Source organism: Notolabrus celidotus, chromosome 11 (assembly GCF_009762535.1).
Source record: "Notolabrus celidotus isolate fNotCel1 chromosome 11, fNotCel1.pri, whole genome shotgun sequence".
Taxonomy (NCBI): domain Eukaryota; kingdom Metazoa; phylum Chordata; class Actinopteri; order Labriformes; family Labridae; genus Notolabrus; species Notolabrus celidotus.
Window position 1 is genome coordinate 7,513,026 of NC_048282.1, and position 20,719 is coordinate 7,533,744.

The 20,719-nt window shown below is 42.8% G+C and overlaps 1 protein-coding gene across 4 annotated transcripts in view; it reads left to right on the plus strand.

The window, feature by feature from the left end:
* The window catches only part of agrn (agrin), a 349,201-nt gene that overhangs the window by 214,368 nt on the left and 114,114 nt on the right, over window positions 1-20,719 (plus strand). For all 4 annotated transcript variants that reach the window (XM_034695805.1, XM_034695804.1, XM_034695803.1 and 1 more), the window contains one exon: window positions 18,622-18,846. In XM_034695805.1, coding sequence (XP_034551696.1) covers window positions 18,622-18,846 — 225 coding nt within the window. The remainder of the gene's footprint in view (window positions 1-18,621; window positions 18,847-20,719) is intronic.

Genomic DNA, 20,719 nt, shown 5'->3' on the forward strand with positions numbered 1-20,719 from the left:
GCATATAAAGGACAATTTGATCGCTAAGTGGCATTACAGAGTCTGCAAGAAACACTGGATAATAAAGTAATGATAGTTTGTTGTATGGTACTTTTCAGGTAAAGAGCGCAAACACATTTTTTAATTCAGCACAAAGACACATTAAAAAAACACAGTAGAATACAAGCAGACCACGTAAGAGAACCCAACACAACATGCAAGAACATATCATTTAAGAATGCAGGGTAGGGGTAAAAATATTGACATTACTTTTTAAATAGTTGGTTGCACAACAGAGCTGTATTTTAGAGACCAGTGAGACTAGTTTTAAGATGCAAAGGCAAGTCGAGTCAAGATGAAAATGCAGAAACAGTTTCAGGAGACCAAATACAAACTTTTAGATGTTAAGAAAGATAGGCTGAAATCTGCTGAAGGAGTTCTTTATGTAGAAAGAATATACAGGAGAGGTTTGAGCTTTAAATAATCCACTGAAAGAAATATATATTATCTACAGTTTATTCAGTTTTTGGATATTATTGTTATTCTTATATGTTATCTTCTAACATATCTGCTTTGAAAAAGCCATTACTGCGCAATGGCACAATGGGACCATCTTACCTCTAGACTGAATGACAGCATTTACTTTGTACAAAACAATTCACAGTGACTCAAGCTACACAGCCATTCTCCTCTGATACCATGTTCAAGGTATAGGAAGCTCAGTTTCTTGTAACATAAGATACTGCTGTCTTAGTAATTTTAATGAAGAGAACCTAACATCCATTGTTTTTTCACCAATTATTTGATAAATGAGCCTCTGAAAACCCAGTTAGTGAAAGCTTGTGGGTAAATTTGGAACACAGCAGTACAACGCTTGAGTGTTTGAGCTTCCCACCCTGAGCATGACATCAGCAGAAAATGGCTGCCATGTGAATATGCTTGCTCTCACACACAGCAGTGTTTGTCACAGTGTAGCACTTTCTCAACCCTTCCTCTGTGTGCAGAGTCCAAAAACAGTATCCTGTTCATAGTGAAGCTGCACTCATAGGGTGTTATTAATGTGCTGTTTGTCAGTGGATTGAATGGGTCTCCTTTTTGTTGTGTTAATCAGAATCACTTGACTGATGACGCTAACAATATGACGTATGCTCTCTGGCATCAGCGTGTGACCTTGTTTACTGTTCACCCGAACCACTTCCACCTTGTTCTAACAAAGACAAGCCAATAAACCTACATTTATACCCTGTTTGTTTTCTTACGCATATAACTACATTTTTCTATGCAATACAATAAATACACACACACACACACACACCACACACACACACACACACACACACACACACACACACACACACACACACACACACACACACACACACACACACACACACTCACTTATAAATATATTACTGCCTGCCTGCAGTCATATTGCTTTCCAGAAAAAGAAGAGAATCAATCTGAGTTATTTTCATCTACTATTTGCTCTGAATAAATGTCAGTGCTCCATGCTTCTCCTGCAGCCTCACTCTGTCTCTCCCAGAGAGGCTTATCAAAATAGCTTAAATTAAATTGTTGTCATGTTAAACAGGGTCCTATATTGCAAGGCTGATTTGAGAGGTTTATCTGATTGAAATGTGCGTGTGCGCTGAGAGGGAGAGTGAGAGAGAAAATTAGAAGTTGATAAATGTCCCACTGGTCTTTGTACAAAAGTTTTGCATTATAATCCCCTGGATCTTTGTTAGTTTTTAAATTAAGTTTCAATCTTTGGTGGCAGGCACATTGCATTTCTGCATTTGCTAACGAGAGATAATTCTTGTTTTTCCTGTTGATGAGTTTTTTATTGCCGTCGCTGTTTCAGTTTTTCCAAAAACATAATTGGAAAGTAGTGAATTAGCACAATGGTTTCTAAACATTTGGCTTCTGACAATTTGAAGCCAAACTATCCACTATTGTTTCACCTGGTAGTTGTGCAACCAAACAGCTATCTCTAAAGCAATGGGCTCTCATTTGACAACTGTTAATTCTCCAGAGATAAAAGACAGTTTTTGTTGCTGGCAGTTTTTTGGAGAAGTGACAGCATTGACCCCTCTCAGCACTGTATAGTATCCATGTGTCAGTGGTTTAGATAGTTGGTAGATTAGAAGCTAAGTCTGGCAACTTCAGACAAGAGAATGTGTTTGGAGTTAAGAGATACAACCAGATATTAGCTGCTCTTATTTGTAGATGTCTGTTTATAAAATGCTCAATTAATTAATAAATGTTCAATCTAATCTATAGATTATACATTAAGATTTAGAATCTGTACACAGTAATCTATATTTTTATGGAGGTGTTCTTGTTTTCGTTTGCAGTACATTTGTAGTCTTAATACTATTGAGGCTTTATGGAAAAAATGGTTTGTGTGGAGAGCAAAAGTAGGCAGAACACATACTGCTGCAATGATGTTTTGGCTCCCATCCACATAAATCAGACCATGATTATTTATAGGTGCATTTCGTCCAAGAGTTCTTGGGTCTTTCAGCCCCAACAACCAAATGTGGGTCCTGACCCTAAGTTTGGGAAAGGCTGGTTTATATGATAGCATGGTTGTGACACAGACTGAAAAGCCGTTGAATGACCTACAAAAGCAAACAGGACTATCTGCATTATGATTGAAAGTTTATTTAGAGCATACTCACTGCTAACCATAACAAAGAAAAGTTTTTACATCTTTATATCTGGCTTGTATACTGCTGTGACTTTGCAGAGGCGGACAGGAAATGTTGCCAACGAATGAATTTGTATAAGAATATTACATTTTGTTACAAACTGTCAATCAATTGTAGGGATTCCCACCACCTGCTCAGTTGTGATGCTCTGTGTCAAGTGCTGCAAAGAGTTTTGTGAGAATTATATGAAAAAAGATAGCTGTATGGCAGACTCAATTTCTTCATCGCTGAAGCATTGTTTTCTATATAATATATTCTTCAAAGGTATCATCTTATGTGAGAAAACAGATATGCATGTATCAGTATTTAATCTGTTAGTGTGAGGTGTGCTGTGTTGGCTTTGTTGTTGCACACTTCATCAGAACAAAAGCTGAAATTGATGATGGGGGGATTTTTCTGTGGGGGAATTTCAACAAAAATGTACTCTGTTATTGTGTGTGGCTCTGTAGCTGTGGAGTTCTAAATAGGCTGTGCATGTACTCACCATGGCGATAAGGGTCCTACTGTATGAAGTTCTAAAAGCCGATCTGTAGTTTGGTTGGCTTGTGACATAACACAGACTCTGTGACACTGAAAGTTTTAAACAATAACAGCCCTGAGGACACAGATCATTCGAGCCTAGACGAGCAACCGTATAGGAGCACTTTTGAGTATCTTGTTACAATTATTGACTATTTTTGAGAGGTTTTGCGAGCGTACTACCGTGTCTTTTTCTGTATTTCATAATACAGAAACGGATTTACGATGGAGTTCGTCGACGGCGGTATATATAAGCCAATCAGGGTGTTGTTCGGCACACCGATCTACGATCAAGCCAAGCAGACCTGCTGGCACACCCAGTCCTTTCGAGCTAAGGTCGCTCTTACGACTGAATTCATGCGTCTTCAGCAGGATCAACAGCTTCCCTCTGAGCTGCCTGCTGAAGCCATGATTGACCTGTTGGTGGAGGACAGTAAGAGTTCAGTCCGAGTTCAGCTGTGGGAATTTGAGGTGGAAGGATTCGATCAGGACGTCAAGCCTCTGCTGAAGCTGGTGTGGGAGGTGAACACCAGTAACTTAAAGAGAGACGTGGAGTTTGAGGCGAGAAGACTGCTCGACTCCCCAGAAACCATCCCTACCAACTTCAAACATCCAAAGATCCGGAGCAAGGCGGTGGAGTATGCCAGAATCCTTAAAGAACAGTTGGAGGAGGCTCCCATCGCCAAACAGTTGGACTCAGAAGAATTTATAATGGATTTGGTTCCCAGAGTCCTGCAGGGCTTCTGGAAACCCAAAAAGAGCAATTCCAGGGACATGCCATCACAGAAGCTGAGTGAAGTGTCAGTTGGGATCACTAAAGCTGTCCTTGATCGAGTCTCCTTAGCTCTCTCTTCATCATTCCACCGGGTCAACTTCACCAGATCTGAAAGAGAGAGCATGGTCCTTTCCATCGACCAAGAAGTGAGGCAGATGTACCCATCTGACACTCTCAGGAACAAGCTGAACAAATTTGAGGCAACGGTCTTAAGCAGCATCACTAATGCCACAGTGAGACACATCAATATGCTGTTTGAGCGGCAACCAGGCATACCCACCAGCCAGCCAGTTCTACCACCGTCTGCTGCCCTCTGCCAGGCAAGTGAGCCAGTTCTACCACCTTCTGCTGCCCTGTGCCAGGCCAGTGTGCAAGCTTCACCACCTTCTGCTGCCCTCTGCCAGGCCAGTGTGCAAACTCCACCACCTTCTGCTGCCCTCTGCCAGGCCAGTGCACAAGCTCCACCAACTTCTGCTGCCCTCTGCCAGGCCAGTGAGCCAGATCCACCACCTTCTGCTGCCCTCTGCAAGGCCAGTGCACAAGCTCCACCAACTTCTGCTGCCCTCTGCCAGGCAAATGAGCCAGCTCCACCACCTTCTGCTGCCCTCTGCCAGGCCAGTGAGCCAGATCCACCGACTTCTGCTGCCCTCTGCAAGGCCAGTGCACAAGCTCCACCAACTTCTGCTGCCCTCTACCAGGCAAGTGAGCCAGCTCCACCACCTTCTGCTGCCCTCTGCCAGGCAAGTGAGCCAGCTCCACCACCTTCTGCTGCCCTCTGCAAGGCCAGTGCGCAAGCTTCACCACCTTCTGCTGCCCTCTGCCAGGCTAGTGAGCATGATCAGCCTCCTTTTGCTGCCCTCTGCCAGGCAAGTGCGCAAACCCCACCAACTCCTGCTGCCCTCTGCCAGGCAAGTGAGCCAGCTCCACCACCTTCTGCTGCCCTCTGCAAGGCCAGTGCGCAAGCTTCACCACCTTCTGCTGCCCTCTGCCAGGCTAGTGAGCATGATCAGCCTCCTTTTGCTGCCCTCTGCCAGGCAAGTGCGCAAACCCCACCAACTCCTGCTGCCCTCTGCCAGGCAAGTGAACCAGCTCCACCACCTTCTGCTGCCCCCTGCCAGGCCAGTGAGCAAGCTCCACCAACTTCTGCTGCCCTCTACCAGGCCAGTACGCAAGCTCCACCAACTTCTGCTGCCCTCTACCAGGCCAGTACGCAAGCTCCACCACCTTCCGCTGCCCTCTGCCAGGCCAGTGAGCCAGATCCACCAACTTCTGCTGCCCTCTGCCAGGCTAGTGAGCATGATCAGCCTCCTTCTGCTGCCCTCTGCCAGGCAAGTGCGCAAACCCCACCAACTCCTGCTGCCCTCTGCCAGGCAAGTGAGCAAGCTCCACCAACTTCTGCTGCCCTCTGCCAGGCCATTGAGCATGATCAGCCTCCTTCTGCTGCCCTCTGCCAGACAAGTGCGCAAGCTCCACCAACTTCTGCTGCCCTCTACCAGGCCATTGAGCATGATCAGCCTCCTTCTGCTGCCCTCTGCCAGACAAGTGAGCCAGCTCAGCCTCCTTCTGCTGCCCTCTGCAAGGCCAGTGTGCCAGCAATCAACGATGATAAACTTGCCTTCACCCAGGCTGTACAAGTCTCTGTTGTGGCACCTCATGATACCCTGGTTGCTGGAGCTACTTACATGGCTTCAGACCTCGAGGATGAACAGTCCATCAGAGACACAGCTCTAAAGACCCCATGTGATGCAGCAAAGTATAAGGTCCCAAAGACCAGAAGCAGAAGGTTCTTCCAGTGGATCCGAAAAAAGTTCTCCTGTGGGGTTCTTCCAAAGGATGACAACTGACAATTCAGCTGTTTCATTATTGTTCTATATAAATAAAAGTGTTATTGCAGTCAGATTGAACTAGCCAGTTTTACTTTCTGATATTGTGAATGAATAAAACTTGAACAAACACATTCTCCAAAAGGTCATAGGGGACGGCTTATAGTCGTTCTGGTGCTCTCTGAAGGTGTAACTTGTAGTTTGTGTAAGAGTAATAAGTTTCCTGTAGACAGTTATGAATTGTTGCCATGAAGCCATCCAGAGGTGTGAGTGATTGTGATTACAATTTGTATTGCAACCAAAAAAAGATCATATCTGAAGTAGGGACTTTCCAGAGTGACTAATTTCCTAGTCCTTGAAACTGAAATTTGATTCCAGCTAATTAGCTAGTCTAAAGGTAAGAAAATAACAATTTATTTAACACATCTAAACACAGGATCACAGAGTCTGTGGGTAAACATTGTCAAAATGGTTGTCTTCCTCGCAGGTTGACATCCAAATGCCTATGCTGATTACACATAGGCGCTCTAGTCACTTATATCACAGTTTAACCAGACACAGCCTATCTCCTATCTCCTATCAGGAGATCCCAAAGTAAAATTGTATGTCTCTCTGGGACTCAAATGCTTGTCTTTCATCCCCCAGAACTACATTAACCTGAACTAAAAGGTTCCTGTGCCCCCCATTGTTGTCTGTGTTTCGACTGAGAGGCCGAAGCCTCGGGTAGATTGTGCAAATCAGGCCAGTGACATATGGAGGAAATAATGAATAAATGCACTACGCCATCAGACCAGTAGAGGGCAGTAAAACAAAGACGAATGCCATTCATCACAGATGACACCACAGAAGAAGACGGGCCGGCGGGTATCACAACAGTTAGCCTGTTAACATGGAAGAGACTCAGCTGGCGCTGTTTTAGACTGGCTATATTTTATCACAGATGGATTCACTGAATCAACACGTGAGAGGAGATGAGCGCGAGTAGCAAAGGCGTTTCAATACGGCTTTAAAATCCTTTTTAACTCAAAAAGCCGTGGCAGAAATTGCCAGTGTTTTGGTTTAAGCAGTGACCCTATTAACTGCCGACTTTCAGCCTGATGGATCCCTCATAAACGTCTTTGGGCTATCATTAAATACTTATCTGATGAGGATATTGAATCTTAAAACTCTCTCTGTGTTTCAACAGCTGTGTAAACTTCACAAACACTGTTACATTCAACTGAAGATCTCCAGTTTACACGATCATTTTTAAAACCATAACACCAGGAGAGACGCATTCGCGGTGGGCTGAGAGAAGACTACTGTTACAAGCTGCTAAATCAAGAGAATCACAGCTTCTTCTTTTGAAAAGTACACACACATACAAAAAAGATAGAACAAATAAAAACAAATGAAAGAAAGAGACACCAAGTGAATCACAGATGTGTGTGATGTTATTGTGGACAACGGTTGGAATAAACACACTGCGGTTAAGCTACCAATCAGACACGTTCAGCATTGCAGGCCCTGCCCCCCAAAAGCCCCGGGGCTTTTTAAAAAGTACCACCCCCCTTGCAGGGGCTTTTTAGTGGGGGGATTATCTACCCCTGAACTAAATTTTGACCCGAGTTCCAGCAGTTGAAACGCAGGGAGTTCAGGAGTAAAGTCCCTAGTTCCGGGGTGAAGTTCCTCTGGAAAGATCAAACATTTTAACTTGAGCACCAAATCTGTTTGACGCTAATCAGCTAGATTTCCTGACCAGCTGTAATGTATCAGAAATGATCAACTTGGGGGTCAGAGTCATTTTTAGGTAAATCAAAGCTTTCCCTTTTGGGTTCATACCACTGAAGAAAGCCAGAGTCAAGCGCTTGTGTGTCTGCTGTTGAACTGAGACCTACTGGTACTTGAAACAGATGAATAGTGGCTGTCCTGGGGAAAGTAATAGACCAGGAAATGACAGCCTTTATGTTGCAGATGTACGCGCAGCGTGGAAAAAGAAGTCTTGGCTGGAGGTCGTTTTCATGCCGGCTACTTGAAATAAATAATGATCCGTTCTCATACCGCATTAGTTTTCATTTTCTAAGAATCATTTAAAATGTGCTCAGTTTCATAAACACAGTTAAAGCAAAAACTGTTATTTGTCCATCAGAATTGTTTCTCAGTTATTTGGTAGTCTCTATCCCTCGTATGAGAATCACTGACAGCAGCCAGCAGCCTTCATGATATGAGTTCATAAGAGTTAGTAACAGAGAACTGTTATTGAGAAGTTATCTAAAGGCTTTTAAAGGACAGATAGAAAGCAGAGTGGATAATCAGACTTTAAGTGCACATTTCTCTGCTGACTCTGAGCTCAGGTTGATATTGAGTTCTTACAGATGTGCTTCTGTTTTTGTGTTGAGGAGAAACCTGACTTTTTCGCAGCCCTGCACAGCATATTGTACCCGGCGGCCATCGCTCATTAGTGAGCGTTGATAGCAAAGGCCAAGCATGATTAGCCAATGCTCCGCAGCACATCAGTGCTGATTTTGGCTCCCCACCCCCACCGGCTCCTGTTAATCAGGAGCTAATGAAAGGAAACTTGTGGCATATGTGCTACTTCGCCAAAATGAATCCTGGAATCTCTTTCCAGAGCCGGGATGAGACTCTGAATGCTCCCCTCTCTGATGGCGGTGCATTGATTCTGAAACCCAGGATGTTTATGATTTAATTTTGTCGTCAGTTTGTGGGCATAAAGGTGGTTTGTACATTAGATTTATCCAGCTTTTAAACTATTATGTGCACTAAAGTAATTCCTCCTGTCTGTTGCTCTTACTGAGGTTTTAGTGATAAAAACACATCATCAGTGAACCATAGCTGCGGTGTAAACGCTCACTGTACTGTTAAATCTCCTGATGGTGTCTAACGAGTTCCATCTCACTGCAGTTGATCCTGTGATGCTGAGTGTTGAGCTCCACAATTTAAAACAACATAAATGCATTACTGATTAAATGTGATCCCAGCTTTATAGAGGTAAGCAAACGAGCTGTTAATAGCTTCTCTGACTCCGCTCCGCATTCATTTTGACACTGTCTTCTTCTTTTTCGTCTTCAAAAGACCTCAGACTTAATCCAGTAGACACTTTGCTACGAACAAGCTCTGACATTTCTCCAATAGGCAATGCTTACTTTTTCCCATCGGCCATTACAGTGTCAAGGAGGCCCCGAGGTTAAAGAGACTGTCCATCAGCTCGGGTTTTCTTCTTATCCTCTATCTCTTTCAGCTCATATGGATTACAGGACTGAAATAAAGTGAGTAGTAACACTTGATGTAATACCATCCTGTCCTTAGTAAGACACTGAGGACACTCATACCACTACCTCCAATATAGAAGTCCTGATCCAGGATTAGCTTGAGTTTTTAACAGAGTGGACATTTTATGAGTTTATCATATCACAGGTTTCTGTCCAAACCCTGAAATTAAACCAAAACACATAATGTGGAAGGTAACAATTCAGTGATAATCAAACAAAGAGCTTTAATGGACTGCTCTGTTTCTCACAGCTCTGTGGAGATTTTTTTTAATCATCTATGAGGTAACTCTTGTTTTTTATGACCTACAACTTTCCTCTGTGGTTCACCCTCAGTGCTTTAATCAAGCTCATTTCCAGCAGCAGCAGGTAGCTTATTAGCCAGAAACAAGCTCTGATTAACTCACTGTATGCTACCTGCCCAGCATAGAGAAACACTACAAGTTAGTGACTAACTGTTGTCGCCAGCGGTGACGTCATCGTCACAAATGCCTGATATGTTATTTTATTGTTAGACCAAAGCAGGACTAAAATGATGAAATGAATACCTATATAAGGTGAAAATATGTTAGTGTTGTGCTAACTGCTCGTTCAGCTGCATGCATGGCAGCCGTGTATTAAGTATTTGAAACATTCTATAGAGTTTGGCATGTTAGTAGTGGTCATCATTATTTTTGGGAGCAAGGTGTCTCCGTAGCTGTATCCCAATTCAGGGGCTGCATCCTTCGAACCCCATTTGAAGACGATTGGATGGCAGAAGCACGACAAAGGCTGTCTCATTTTGAAGGTTACTTCAAACGGGTCTTGATAAATGCCTCCTATTTCACCTGATGGATGGAAGGAGGATGCATTAGGTGCATCCTTTGCAGCCAAGCCTATATCCCCTAATTCTTTGTGCGCCACTTCAAACTCCCAAGCCACTCTCTATACATTATCCTGCTTTTACCCAGATACCAACTAAAGATCCAATCAAGTAACAACAGTGTTTTTGTCTGGCTATTTGCAGATGGCCTTAAAATTAAACAGAACATTTTCATTTACGGGAAAATCAAAACATTTCTTCTTTGTTGGCATTCTTAACAGATGCAGAAAATAAGAGCACTACCTGTATCAGCTCCTCTTCTACATAAGAATATTAACTGTTGTATAGTTATTATCGGGTTTCGACCAATCAGAATCATGTATGTAACACAGCCCGGTGATGAGTAAGAGTGCTGGTTAATAATTAGGTAATAAACTACAGGTTGCTGTCTTTTGTAGTCTAGATAAGCCCATGAAAGGAGAGTCTCACTGTCCTCCTCTCTGTCAGATCTGTAGCTAACCTCAAACATCTATACATTTAAAAATCATGTTCAGATGATTGTGGTTGTAAAGGCCAAAACGCTGCTGAACACTTGGTGTGTTTTTCCTTCATGTGTACTGCAGTACTCACAATTTAAGAGAAGTTTTAAGTGTTTCTATGAAATTGCTCACTGTCCTTCAAAGGACCCGAACATCTCTGTCTGTGTTTGTCATAAATGCCACATCCAGACGATTTAATCCCATCCTGCCTTCTTTCTGTCACTCAGCAGAGTAAATGGGCCCTGTGTAGTCGTTTCAGAACCCACCTGTGCTTTACTGCATCTTTCAAGCACGACATATCTGACACTTGAAATCGACAGCAGCGGCACAAAATCGACTACCCTGGGATCATGGGACCTCACAGAATTGCAACATTTTATTATTTTGTCTTCTGTCATTTAATTTTTCTTGAGCATTCATCTTTTCAGCCATTTATATCTCCAATAGAAGACACTGTGATTAAATCCCTTAGCCTTGTTCACATTATTTTAACCTCAGCCTCGTGGCTTATATCTCTAAATATGGGTTCAATTCTGGTCTGGATAAACACTAACCAACACACTGTACACTACATTGTGAAAAGCAGCACTTTGCTGTGAGTGTGGCCAGCAAACTGGAGGATGATGAGGGGCTTTTTGTGCTTCATTTTCCATTCTCAAGGGTAAAACAGCAAAGCCTGTAAAAGAGAGCAACAGCTGCAGTTCAGTGGAGCTCTTTGAAGAACTACATCAAACACACAGAATCATCTTCCAGCCACTGGCCTCACAGCAGAGAGAGTGAGGGGATAGTGTGTGTTTTCTGTGTGCACATGTGTGTGTTCTGACAGCATGTTAGAGAGGTGTGTTGAACTGTTAATCCTCTAGCCTTCCTCCTGCTCCTCATCAATTGGTCCTGAAGTCTGGATGCACAATCTCATCCATATGTAGTTCTTGGATCTCGTCTTGATTGATCTTGTCTCTCCATCTTGTTTATTTTCCAACCATTCCATACTGCCTTTCTCCTGCTCCCGTTCTGACCTTTTTTTCCTTATCTCACTTCTGCACACTTCTCTCCTCGCCGTGTCGTCACTACTTATCTACTACAAGCCTTTCCTCGGGTGCTTGTCGCCTCCTTTGTTTGAACCACCCACATATTTAGTTATTTTATGATTTTTTTGTCAAGAGCTCATTGTTGTGGTTTTCCTGCTCTCTCTTTGCCCAGTTTTATGTGTCAATCAAATCTTATTTACTTTTTTTTTCTACTTTAAAATGCGTCATGGAAGGAGATTTTTCCCAGCAAAGACCTGCCAGGCATTTCATTCACTCTCCTCAACATAAACACACTTATTTTTTAGTGACAGGGGCACTATGCTGTTTTACTATTCCACAGGTTTTGAATAATGTTACATTAGATAACAAACACGCTGTACATCAGGATGTAGCAATGACATTTTCAAGGCTCAAATTTGCATGCATTAATAATTAGAGCTGCTGAATTCAGTTCAGGAGTAGTTCACATGGAAATGTAAGCATTGATTACACTTTTAAAGCCACTTAAATATAAGTAATACCATTCTCATGTCTTCATGTAAAAGCTGGATCACTTTGTTTATTTGATGGTCACTTTGGAGCATTAAACCTAGCTGAACTTTGCCCATGTTTGGCATATTATAAAGTATCAGTACCTAGCTTTTGTACTGATCACCTCGCTGTGATAAATACTTGATTCTTATGGATCGAAACACCATAACAAGGGGTTCTTTATCCTCAATAGCAATAGTGGTGCCAAGGACAGCCTAATCAAACACTTCATATCAAATCAAGCAGTGGTAAGGAATGAAGCACATTTATACAGTTACGATTTTACCTCATCCTGTTGACACTGTGGCAAAAACGTAAGCTACCTATGGCATCTGTAAACAACATGAGGGATTATTTATCTATCCACCTATTCACCTATCCACCTATCCACCTATCCATCTATCTATCTATCTATCTATCTATCTATCTATCTATCTATCTATCTATCTATCTATCTATCTATCTATCTATCTATCTATCTATCTATCTATCTATCTATCTATCTATCTAACTATCTAATTTTCAAAACAGTAAAATAATCATAACATTAATACTTGGTGTCAACTTTTGTGTATCTTTATTTAGGAGCTGAGTAATGAGTTAAAAATAATGGATAGTGTGCAGATGACAATACTAAACAGAATCCTTTCAGGGTGAGACACAACCCTTCACCTGCTCAATTGACACTCCCACTTACATGATGAACAAAAACATGATTCACAAACATTTGAAGCTAATGTAAGTCTGATAGGTGCTCTCCTGTGGGTCGGTTTTGTTCTCTAACTCCTAAACAAGAGCACTTCAGATGCTAAATTTCCAGCTTCACCTGATTCATGGCTGGTTTCCAGATTTCTCTGTTTTGGTCGTTTACAGCATTTAGTGTGTTTTATTAGAGCCGGCTGTCACTGACACAGCAGCTGTTCAAGAGATCAAGCTAAAGAGAGCTTTGAGACTGAACCAGACAGGCACGCACAAATCAGGATCCAGGTTGGTCCACACATAAGAGGAATTTTTCAGGGTACCTTGGTTTCTAAGAAAAATGTATGATGAAAACACAACGGCAACCAGGTGAACGACAGAACAGCTACTTTATAGTTATTGTTAATGTCTGAAACCACTGGCGGGGGGAGGCATAAGACAAAGTGATGAACTCAGTCTGGTTTCACATGTTTAACAATATGCTTCATAATAAGTGGCAGATTTGACGATTACAAGAGAGCCTGATGAGACTTTTTGTCACCAAATACACATGTACAGGACAAAATCTGCAAAGACTACTTTGTCCAGAGGGGGAGCCAAAATCAACACAATCAGGAAGTTCTTCACAAATGAGCGAGCAGTAGTTTGCACAGGAATTAAAATATTGTCCTTGGATTTTGCAGTTATGCAGCCGAAGGAGTCAGATTCAGTGAATTTATGTTAATCTTACCAGAACCTTTAAACCAAAAAAATGAAAAAAAAAAAAGTTGATTATTGCAGCTTTAGGTGTGGAACGGGAGGCACAATAAGGCTAACTTAGCATAAAACTGAAGGAGGGGTGTGTCAGCTCACATGGCTCTGTCCACATGTTTAAATTGTAGTTTACTCAATTATCTGTCTGTTTTCTCACACCCGTCTTCTCTTCTGCACTGCTCCGCTCTCCGAGAACTCTCTCAGCTAAGTCTTAACTCAATCCCCTCGTTGCTTTTTCTCTCTGTCACATTTTCTTTCTTCTTCTTCTCTTCTACTTCTTCTTCTCCTGCTGGTGATAAGGGGGAGGGGGGGTTTCTTGATTAGAACACACACTGCCAAGTCCCCCCACATCGCATCATTGCATTTGATTAGCTCCAACCCCCTGCTCCCTCCCTTATCACTGCCAGCACAACAGGAAGCGCGTACACACACACACACACACACACACACACACACACACACACACACACACACACACACACACACACACACACAAACTCCCACACCCACACCCACACCCACACACACACACACACATTCACAAATGCATGCACAGATACACACGCATGCATATCACAAAACTCACTTTCAGACTTATCTGAACTCCATGACTGCCTCTCAACGTGCAGCAGCATATATGAGCACACACAATCTCCACATACACACACACACAATCTCCACACACACACACACACACACACACAAACACACACACACACACACACACACACACACACACACACACACACACACACACACACACACACACACACACATCTGGGCTGCTTCTGCCGCCCTGGTTGCGGTAGCGGCAGGGCATCAGGTAAAGCCAGCATGGTGCTGACAGCTCCCTGTCCCTAATGAAGCATTAATAAACTGCAGCACAAAACAGTGGATCAGAGAGCAGCAGAGCTCCCACCTGCCTGGCTCGGCTGTCTGCTGGCTGCCAGGGGGGAGAGATGAGAGAGGAGGGAGGAGAGAGGAGAGAGGATCACTGTAATCCCTCATCTTCCAAAACCCCTCTGCCCCACTTTTCAGGGACTCATCATCCTCCCCAAATCACCAGCTCTTCAGTATTGTGCTGAAGGTTCTTTACTTTTTAGTTTTCACAAGCCTGGTGTCAAACTAATACTTGACAAAAAAGACCTCACATAATTTAACAACCAGAGAGCACAACAGCTAACACTCCAGCAGCTCTGCAGGAGCATGGAGTGCAAAAGTTATTCTTCAACAGATTTACAGATTACTCTAGTGCGCAAATAAATGAAGTTTCATTGAAAATCTATGCATTTAAAACATAAACAGAGACCCAAACAGACTTCAGGTTCAGAGGAATAACACATTTAGGAATCTCAAAAGCTTTTAACATTTATAATGAAAATCAGAGAATTGTAATATCTGCAGATTTAATCGATGAGTGAAAAAAGGATTTTATTTTGAGTCTAGTGAGCATAGTCACTGTTTGTAGATCAGGAAAAGTATCTGTGTGTGAAATGTAACACAAGAAGAATTCCTGCAGGATTTATATGCATGTTTACTCAACTCAATAGGTGGTTCTCACTTACTTTGCATGTGTCTGTTTGAGTCTTTCCTTGATTTGTACGACAAGACACCCTTCCACTAAACTGTAAGACCCCTCTGAACTACTGTTGTTTTATGTATTCTTCTGCAGCCCTCTATTTGTTTTCTCTTCACTTTCATGAAATGAAGTTGTAAAGTTTAAATAAGGGCAGATTTTTCATGAATCTTTGTGTCTCTTTAAACCACTGAACAACGCACTGCTTATCTTAGCCTTTAGTCTGAACCATAGACTATAAATAATGGACATAGTATCCGTGACGTCACCCATCTGTTCCTGAGCGCTGCTTTGAAGCCAATCGTTGGCGGCAGCCATATTGGTAATGCTGAACTCAACCTAACTTAGTGTGAGGTAAAGAGGCGGACTTTGAGCCTCCTAGCCAACAGCTACAGTGTTCACGCCTGTCAGTCAAGTCAGTCATGTCCTTATTTGGGCAAAACTCATAATCTTAATATCCTCTGAAACGTCATATTATAACAAAATTCATCCCCGTACAGTGTGTGCTGATAGAGAAATTAGCTACGTAGACCCAAGCTGTTTTTTGAACCAGGCTGTAAACATGTTTATTTCTGCTCCAAAGATTGTCTTCTTTGAATGGGTGTGTATCTGGTTTTTGGTGTTTCTGCAGCCAGCCTCAAGTGGATGCTCAATCGATTGGACTTTTTTTTTTTTTTGTGCTTGTTTTTTTAATCCATAATATTTCACTGTCAGCCAGTGTGCACCCTGTTATTTGGGTTTTGAAAGGTGCTTTATAAACTAAGTTATTGATATCATTAATTTTTTCACCTAACTGCAAATCCAAACATGCTCAGAAGTTCTTGAGTCACTCTCAGAGGGTGAGCGTGTGTACCAGGAGTCATCACTGCTCATGAATGCTCAATTAGGCACACAGGTAGTCCGGTCACAATACATCCCGTGGATAACGCCGGCTCTCTGATTCAAATGAAGCAAACCTGCTGAGTGTAGATTTTCATGGGTGTTTCATTCAAATGCCTGCAATGCCTGTGATTACAAGAACTGGAGCAATTGTTCAGCCAAAAGATCCAATCAAGTCAGGACCGTGCAGGGCCGAGTGCAGCTAGATTAAAGAACATGTAACACCTAAAGTTGAGAAATGAACCCTCCTTTTGGACCAACCTGTAAATATGTGAAGAAATATTCTTTAAGTGAGCCGCAAAAAGCCTGCTGTTCTGAGGGATGTCCTCCTTTTTTCTTCATCGTACGCTGGAGATGTAATCTGTTTCTGTTTGTGCTGAATGCTGTTGCTTCAGTGTCACTTTGTGTCTTTATCTCTCAGTCTATCTGTATCCTTATCTCCTTTTTTTCTCATTATCCTTACCGACTAAACCTCCCCGAGCTTTACTCCAACAGGGGGAGATGGATCTAATTGGCAACTAGGATCGTTGTAATTTAGTAGAGCGGGCTCAGCTGATTTTTTTCTACTTTTTCTGCCACCTTTCAAAAGATAATAATGAGAGAATATAAGCGAGAACTCCCTCAAGTTTGCTGTGCTGAGCGTGTTGTGTTTTTTTTCCTTATTTTTTTTTCCCTTTTTTTCATGTGGGCTTGTTACACCGATCACATTCACCCAGGCAATTTGCCTGCTTGTCTGAGTCTGAGAAGAGAGGCTTATCTGCACTAACGCCCCATCCAGGCTGCGCTTCGTATCCAAATGGGCCCGTGTTAGCATTCAAATCAAGAGCCCCCACCTTCCCCTTTACTATTCTGCCTCGCACACGTGCCCCTTCCTGTCACCCCCTCCCCTTTTCGCCTGTCAACACGCCGGCTCTGCTCGGAGGAAAGGAAACCAGGAGGGAAAGAGAGAAAAGGAGAATGCTTGGGCTATTATTTAATGAGATCAAGAAGTGCAGGGGTGTGTTTACTGTCACAAAGCAAACAGAGGCACCCACTCTGCAGGTGAGGAGAGATCACTGGGCTTCTCTTCTTCTTCTTCCTCCACTTCCTCTGTAGCTGTGTCTGCCGCCTTCGTCTAAACAACCACCATGTTACAGAAACAACACGCGCTCTGACAAGGTGCTTCTTCTTGTCACGAAACAACAAAAGGTGCATCAAAAGCAGAGCAGTCTGAAGGTTATTTCTGCTACAGTGGCGCTGTATGCTGCAGAGCAAGAGCTAGACCAAACTATTTCATTAGTGGAGCGAGCTGAGCTGGTGTGTAATTGTATTTGCTGTGATTTAACACGACCTTTTACCTGCTCTGGCAGATACGACGAGGTCATTACTGCAGAGCTGTTTCCCACGGGTCATCAGCGACTCATTGTTCATATGATTAAACTGAAATTATGGGCCAAGTGTCACAGTTGTTATCAAGTCTACATTAGCTGCCATCACGGCCAACAGTAACTGCTGATGTCTGTCGTTCGTCAAAGTCAGAGCTTACGTTCAGTGCTTTATTTTGAAGTTCCCTCTGAGTAGTCTTTGTTGTAAATTGGGTCTAGTGTCAGTTTCAAAGTTGCTGCTGCAATACAGCACAAATATAGGATAAGAAAAAAGTGTTCGTTAATGAGTCTAAAGCACAGAACCTCAAAAAGACTTGACAGCAGAGAGCGGAAAGAGAAAGAGGGGAGAAAAAATATGTCATGGGGAAGAGGAAAGCGAAGTGCGTGGATATACTTTGATCAAGAGCACTCCTCGCAGCCCTCATGTCTCCTTACACATCCATAATGTATATATATCTGCTCACATCCCAGTCTCTTATCAACAAGGCATCCTGATGGAGGGTATCAAATTTTCAATAAAGAGAAACCTCAAGCACCCCAGTGTTGTCTTGCCTCAGATGAAGGAGGGGAAAAAACAAATGCACAGCAAGAATTTGAAATGTAATATATCCCAACGCCTTTAAATCAAATTTATTCATGTTGGATGCGACAAAGAGGGGATAATATCAGACATTTTTTTCTAAAAGTGGAAGGCTTATGAAATGAGAGGGCTGCTGATGCTCGCCCTCCTCTCAAGGGAGAGTGTGTTTGTCCACGACTGTCATAAATATGCATCATGCAGCGAGACGACAGCGATCCTAATCTAATGGACGCCTTTTGTAGAGCACATGAGAGCCAAGAAAAGCCCCCGACGTGTGTGAACTCAGATTGAATTAAAAAGTTGCACCCTCTCCTATCGTTGGAGTATGTCACTCAGCGACAAGTGGCACGCTGTTTAATTAGGGTGAGGAGTGCCCCTCTCCTCTCCCTCCTGCTCTCATTTGAGGAAAGGTAAATATTCAGAGTGTCGCTCTGCAGCCGTAGCGATTAAAGCATGCTCGAGCACAGCAAAGAGAATGTGTTGTGAATGCAAAGTTTGAAAATCAATTTGTGCTGAACTGCGAAATGAAACGCAACTTGCTTGTTGGAGTAGACAGCTGTGGCGATGCGGCCTTTCCCGGGGGTGTCAAGTAGTTCTTCAAAACCAGAATAACTGCGCTGAGCTTCCCAAAGTGCCCCAGCAGCCACTTAAATATGGTGGCCTGTCATGCATGGTGCACTCCAGTGTACAGTAGCACTGAGTGTCCTGGAGTGCACCAGCCTGACAGGTGTACTTTTGCAATGGTAGAACTCTGCTTTTTGACTAACTCTTGTATTCATGTGGTTCTCTCCCTGCAGCTCTGAGGGACCCCTGCTCCGACGTGACCTGCAGCTATGGCAGCACCTGCGTCCAGTCCTCAGACGGCCTCTCGGCTAAATGCATGTGTCCCCTCGGCTGTGAGGGCAAACCCGAGCAGACGGTGTGTGGCAGTGATGGGAAGGACTACCGCAACGAGTGTGAGCTCCATCAGCATGCATGCAAGAACCAGAAGAACATTCGAGTGCAATACCAGAGCCTCTGCGGTGAGTTTCTCTCTTCATGTGTTTCTGGGATTATCAACATGATATTCGAATGTATTTAGTAACGGAAATACTGAAAAGTCCCAATCACACTGTGTCACTATTATGTCATATTTCATCTGTAAAAAAGAAGGAAAGTGTCCGTCACAGTTTTCCAGGAACTGCAGTTTTTTTGCACTTGTGCATTGGTTTCATGTTTCAACAAAGGAGCTTAATAATAATAATAATAATAATAATAATAATAATAATAATACATTTTGTTTGTATAGCCCTTTTCAAAAACTCAATTGAGATGATGAGGGCTTTGAAGGTCAGGAGGAGGAGTTTGAAGTGAATGCATTGGGGGATAGGGAGCCAGTGGCAGTTTCGGAGAACAGGGTTGATTTGATCAAGGGTGAGTGAGTAGACAGGCAGCTGAGTTTTGGATGTTTGGATGTACTGGAGTTTATTGAGGACTTTGGATGATGAACCGTATAGGATGCTGTTACAGTAGTCGATTCTGGAGGTGATGAAAGCATGGATAAGGGTTTCAGCTGCAGGGAAGGAGAGTAGTGGGCAGAGTCGGCGATGTTTTTCAGGTGAAAGAAAGCAGTTTCTGTGATGTGGGTGATAGGTTTTTCAAAGGTGAGGTTGGTGTTTAAAATTATACCGAGGTTTTGAACATACGGTAATGGAGTCAGAGTGGTGTTATTAAATGTGAGGGAGAAGTTTTTCACAGCTTGTTTAAAAGATAGAGTAGCATAAAGTAGTTCATTTTGATCACTTTTAATCCCCCTTAAATTAATTCTAAGTAGACATGCAGAATTTGATATTAATTACATCAAGGGGATTCAAATAGAAGGAAAACTTTCCAAAAAGGTGAAGGCTAGAGCTTTTAAGTGTTATTTTATACAAAGCATACTTAAAGATGACCCTTACAAAACTTACAAAAGGTCAAGTTAAACAAGTTAAGTATCAACATTTCATACACAACACAACACAACACAACACAAAATGAATTACTTATCAATAAACAGAGGGAAAAGTGCAAAGTCAGATTGGTATGGGGACCCAGAGAGCAGTGCTTTTCCCCCATCTTGCCCCCTACTGACCTTAGGGTTGAAGCAGTCTTCATTTATTGTGCTCAATCCACTTTAATCTTAAGTGTTTCACCTGTCAGGAAAAAAAAAAGTTATCCACTCCTATTCATCATTCTATACCAAAAGAAGGTAAAGACTAGACAATAAGTCACGCAGCCATAATGTGTGTTTTTCCAGTTAAAGGCCTATGTTGCTGAAAATTAGGGGTTGTAGGTGTAGTTGATAATTCTCTAAGATTTACGACGGTCATGTCTGACCAGTTATTTGAAGACATTTCTCAGATTAGAGATTATGGGACAAGAAACGCTCAACTTTTCTCATCCTATCATCTCTAAATGACTCCAGCTCCTATAAAAGATCTATTTTCTTTAGTGTCCTCCGTTTCCATTATATCCTAACTTTTCTCCGACTCGCTCTAATTACTACCTCTGGCTCTTGTTGTTTCTCCTTCAAGTACCCCCCCCCCCCCCCACCGTCACTTACAGCACGCCTCTGCTAATTCTCATTCTTCATTCAGGTTGCTTTGCTTCACGCAGGTCCTCCTGCGGTGAGAACTGTTGTTTTCTCCGAGTAGGTCTTCAGAGCTGTCGCTTGTTTCCAGTCGCTCCCTGCTTTTTCGCTCATCCTTGTTATCGTCAGGCGATGGTTGTTTACTCCCAAGGCGCTCAACTTAAAGGCTCAGGTTTTTTTTGTAGGGAGCCAGATGGAAGGAAAGAATAGCAGACACAAAAAAAACTCTGTCTTTAAGCAGCAGGAGCCTCCAGGAGACGGAGTGGGGTGGTGGGCACGGAAAGATG